At 40.9% G+C, this 4,934-nt stretch overlaps 1 protein-coding gene across 1 annotated transcript in view; it reads left to right on the top strand.

The window, feature by feature from the left end:
• Positions 1 to 4,934, top strand: part of kiaa1549la (KIAA1549-like a) — a gene marked incomplete at its 5' end in the record, with an annotated part of 80,177 nt that overhangs the window by 63,721 nt on the left and 11,522 nt on the right. Inside the window, 2 exon segments of the mRNA XM_014012168.1 lie at positions 3,963 to 4,204; positions 4,412 to 4,577. Of these exon segments, the coding sequence (XP_013867622.1) occupies positions 3,963 to 4,204; positions 4,412 to 4,577 (408 nt within the window).

Genomic DNA, 4,934 nt, shown 5'->3' with positions numbered 1-4,934 from the left:
GTTTTGTTTTCCTTGACATTTTGATTTTGTATGCATCATTGTTTATTTTAATTGGATGACTTGTTTTGTATTTATATTACAATTCATGATTGAAATAAACAAACAAACAAATCCCTGAATCTCCTGTGGTAGCCATGCGGAGCTGACGAAATGTTTACTGGTACAAAGCTCCTCCCTTGAGCTCAGTCTCCAAAGCATTGCTGTGAAGACATGCTGAAGTGGCAGTGTCAGAAATGGTAGGAGGTTTTTAAATAGACAGAGGTCATTTTCAAGGCGTTCAGCTAGACTGTGGCTGTGTCTCAATTCATGGGTTGCAGCCAATGTCGGACGATTACGTCACTGCCCCGCGCTGTAGGCTGTCCCAATTCTTAGGCGCCTACTCATGCGACAAACAAAACCCCAAAAACATAGGCTGCATCTGAGTATCCTACGTGGCCGACGGTAACCCAGAATTCATTGCGCTGTCAGCAAATTAAACTAGAAAACAAAGACTGTGAAGTTTTTTTTTTAGTGACGAAGTTTGAAAATTTATATGGACTGAAAAATGTAAGTCAAACAACTTAACTGAAGAAAGTTTTGTTGCAATATGTTAAATAAAATGCAGTTACATGTACTGATACTGAAGCTAAACCCAAATTGGTAATGCTTTTTATATATTTACATGTAATGTTTTTATATTAAAATTAAAAATTATACCTCGGAGGGGGGCAAACCTGGAGATAAAAATGAGTTTTTCATGAATCTGAAGTAAAAACCCAGGAATCCTCTTGTTTTAACCCGGACCTTAAACTCTCTGAATATTCTCTGAAGCTTAGATTCAGTAAAAAGAACCCGGCAGCGAGAGCGTTCGACGCTTTGAAATCAGATTTTCTCAGATCTCCTGACCCTGTGAGTCATACACAGCAGTGACAAAATGGGTCACTTGATCGTTGTAGCAAAGTAAATTGCTGCCTCTTTGTCAATCTATTAACATAATCTTCTGCAAGTATTTATAACTTTAATCCTTCCTTTACCTTCTTTCCTCTCTGATGCTTTTAGCTCAGACCGAAAGGATTAACAAATTACCCTTCAGTGAACTTTAGAAACCTGCGCAAAACAGAGATAAAGAAATAAAGATGAAAAAGAAAAACTGAACAGGAAGAGTGATTATTTTATCAGGAGATTAAAAAAAGAAAAAGCTGGGAAGAAAGGCAGATAAAATGAGCGCAGATTGAGTGTGAGTGAAATATGTTTCTGCAGTGACTCTGATGCTCAGAACGTAATAACAGAAGCGACCGTGCTACCTGGCTGAATGTCAATGGCTCTGAATGTGATTATAACCCATTCATGGATCCAGATGGGAGACTGGATAGCCGTTAATGGTCCTGAATGCAGCAAACGCTTCGAAGGAGGACAAGAACAGGGTGTGTTTATGTCGGTGTACAATGTAGATATTTAGAAAGTGTTGACTGTGTTTCTTTAACTTTACCACTTTAAAACTATGTTTAGATTTCACATCTATCTGATCTCTGGAAGTCTTAATGCAACTTTAGTAAAACCGATCTATTGTGTTCATCAGTACAACGATAATACAGATGTCCTTAAAGACCTGGGGTCGCATTCATAAAGCTTTTTTACGCACAAAACGGGCCCAGAAACTTGCGTAAGCCTCTTTTCACACCAAGCTTCTGATTTATGAACTCATGCACACGTTCATTTTGGAGACGGGAAGCTGGGGAGAAGGGTGGTGAGCTTATTTCGGTAACACTTTACAATAAGGTACACAGAAATTGCTCAACCACTGAGGAACTACTGAGGACATCAAAGAGGAACTACTAAGTACTTAGAAACAACTTCATCACTACTTCCTGAGTAGTCCCTCTTTTGTATCCTTAGTAACTACCTAGTGATTACTTAGAAACGACTGAGTAGTTACTGAGTACACCTAAGAGGAACTAATTTGTACTCAGTAGTTCTTGAGTAGTTCATCTTTTGTCTTTAACTACTTACTAACTACTTACTAACTACTCAGTAGTTCATCTTAGGTGTACTTAGTCTCTGTGTCCAAAACGGGCGGTCTACCCGGTCGAGGTGGGCCGGGTCCTTGGTAGACAGCGAAGATTGGAAATAAGTAGTTGTGAATTTGGACGGTCTAGCCTCCCGTCCTTACCTCGGTGTACGATCTGTCACCTAGTAAATGTGACGACACTAAACAGAAACAAAATTAGATCAAAATTAGAAAAATATAATATATTAGCGTTATTAATATCACAAAACAATAAAATTAACTTAAAGGTAATATTTGAAGAACTAAATGACCCGCCGTAGGTGCATGTTTATTTCGCATATTTTTTCTGACAAAAATAATATTTACAAGCATGTTTATACAAATGTCAAAAGTATTACCAACACAACTGCTTGTTTTTTTTTATTTTTATATCACCTTATTTTTATTTAAAACATATTCTTTTCTTTCGCTTCGTCCAATACTAGCATAAAAAAAAATCTCCGGTTGGCCCGCAGTGCATTATGGGATATGGTGAGCCGAGAAGGGTCCATCGGACAAGTGAAGGACGCATTTGTTGGCCGCATCGTAGGAGTCTTCGGTTTTGGACAGCCTCTATCGTGGCGTTGTGACGTAAGCGGCCGACGAATTTGGCCTTCGGAGGACCCGGCCCACCGTTTTGGACACAGCCAGTAACTACTGAGTAACAACAGAGTAGTTACTCAGTAGTTACTGAGTAACAACAGAGTAGTTACTCAGTAGTTACTGAGTAACAACAGAGTAGTTACTCAGNAACAACAGAGTAGTTACTCAGTAGTTACTGAGTAACAACAGAGTAGTTACTCAGTAGTTACTGAGTAACAACAGAGTAGTTACTCAGTAGTTACTTAGTAACAAAAGTCATTTTTAAGTACTCAGTAGTTCCTGAGTACTAACGTTGGCCGTAGTTGTTGATGTGAGCAGTTGTCAGCATCTGTCCTCCTCCAGACGCACAACGGAGTGCATGTCTGAGCCGACCAATCGGTTTAGTTGACAACTCATTTAAATACACCTTAACCTTCATGAGGTACTTTGCATTGAGCGTTTATGGTTGATTGTGGGTGTGTAGAGGGCAGAACCTGAGGCGAGATCTTATGCGTAAACTCTGAGGTGCAGCTGTGATCTATAAAGGAAACTATAAAGGAAAGTAGGGCTGCACGATATATCGGCATCAATATCTGTATCGGCAGATATTAGTCATTTTTTAGAATATCGGTATCGGCCTGATAAGTAAAACTGGGCCGATATTAACGTCCGATATTAATTTTCCTCTTTTTCGCTTTGTGTTTCTGTTTTGAGAGGGGAGATGGTTGGTCGAGTGGTACCTGTTTGATAATTATAGTGATATTGATGCTGCGCAGCCAGGAATTACTGAAGTAGAGAGTCATCTCAGGTTGTTTATTTTAGGTATCAAAAAAAGACACAAATGTGTTTGTGCGTATATGTATAATATAATTTGTGTGTTTGTGTAATATTGGTAAATATCGGTTATCGGCCATAACAGCAATAATTATATCGGAAATCGATATCGGATGAAATTTTCATATCACTGCATCCCTAAAGGAAGGTGTGCATGGTTTTATAAATCTGATTTTTTTTTTTCTTTGGCGTACGCCATTTTCACCTTTTGGTCTTACGTTCACATTTAGTATGAATTCTACACAATAAATGAGGCCCCACATGCTAAAATCCTGACCCATTAGCATAAAACGTTTTATTTGTTTGTGTTAAAACATCCTTGTTATCCTGACACAGACATTTCAGATGAGCTGCAAAGAAACTGGGACATGACGAAATTCTTTGCAGCATTTGTTGCATACTCCTTATGAAGAAATCAGACGTTAACGGGTCAGATGGTGTTAAAAAGTTTCAGTCTCAAAAGTTATTTCCAGAAATCTCCCGTGCTCCAGTCTTAAGTGTGTGTGTTCTCCTTTTGCAGGGCGAACCAGAACCATTTGAGGAGACCAACGTGGATCGCCTGATGAGCTCTCTGGGTTACGGAGGTGGATCGACTGGAACTGGGAACAGCAGTTTAGGGGTGAAAGCTCACCGCGGCTCCGACTCCTCCACACTCAGCTCGCAGCCATCCATTGACGAGGTCCGCACGCAGATGCACATGTTGCTTGGCAACGCTTTCAGCCTGGCACCTCCGGACCACGACCCCCCTTCTCCTCCAACCAAGTAAATCTTTATTCCTCCGCGATGCACGCACATCTGCATGGTTGTTTAGCGTCGTGTAGAGGAGAGAGGTCACCTGGTGCTGAGTTTGAACAGTTTTCAGCAGCCCACTCTCAATCTGTTCCTCACAAAGTTGAACAGATTTACAGCTTGGAGAGAGGAAAATAAAATAGTTTTTATAATTTTTTTTATATTTTCTCTCAATACCAGCCACCACCATCACCACCACCACGCTCACAGCGTCTACAACCCGTCCCATTCCAGCCACTACGGCGACGGGGTGACCAGCGCCCCGGGGACCATGAACCACCCCTGTGGAGGCCGGCAGAGGAGCACAGGCTACGAGGACATGCACCAGTGCAGCCTGCCGAAACCGGTGAGCACAACCAGAAGCTCTCTACTAGGGCTGGGTCTCATGCCCAGTTCTCTAAAGCAGTGGCGGAGCTTGGATTTTTCTGAGCAAGGGGCCATCAACGGGCCACAATATTCATAAAGGGACCAAGTATTTGTTCAACATCCTAGCACTCAAATCACTGGTTTTGGTGAGGTGTATACATTTATTTATTCATACAGGGTTCCCGCGGGTTCTTGAAATCCTTGAAAGTTTGTGAATTAAAAAAAGGATTTCAAGGCCCTGGAAAGTTTGTGAAAACAGCCAAAAATTACACTTGTCCTTGAAAGTCCTTGTATGTTTTTTTGCGGATTGAAATTCTCTATTCACATGACTGATTTT

The sequence above is a fragment of the Austrofundulus limnaeus genome, unplaced genomic scaffold (assembly GCF_001266775.1).
Source record: "Austrofundulus limnaeus strain Quisiro unplaced genomic scaffold, Austrofundulus_limnaeus-1.0 Scaffold89, whole genome shotgun sequence".
Classification (NCBI taxonomy): Eukaryota; Metazoa; Chordata; class Actinopteri; order Cyprinodontiformes; family Rivulidae; genus Austrofundulus; species Austrofundulus limnaeus.
Note: the sequence above shows the minus strand (reverse complement) of the source record. Positions and strands in the feature narration are given on the sequence as shown.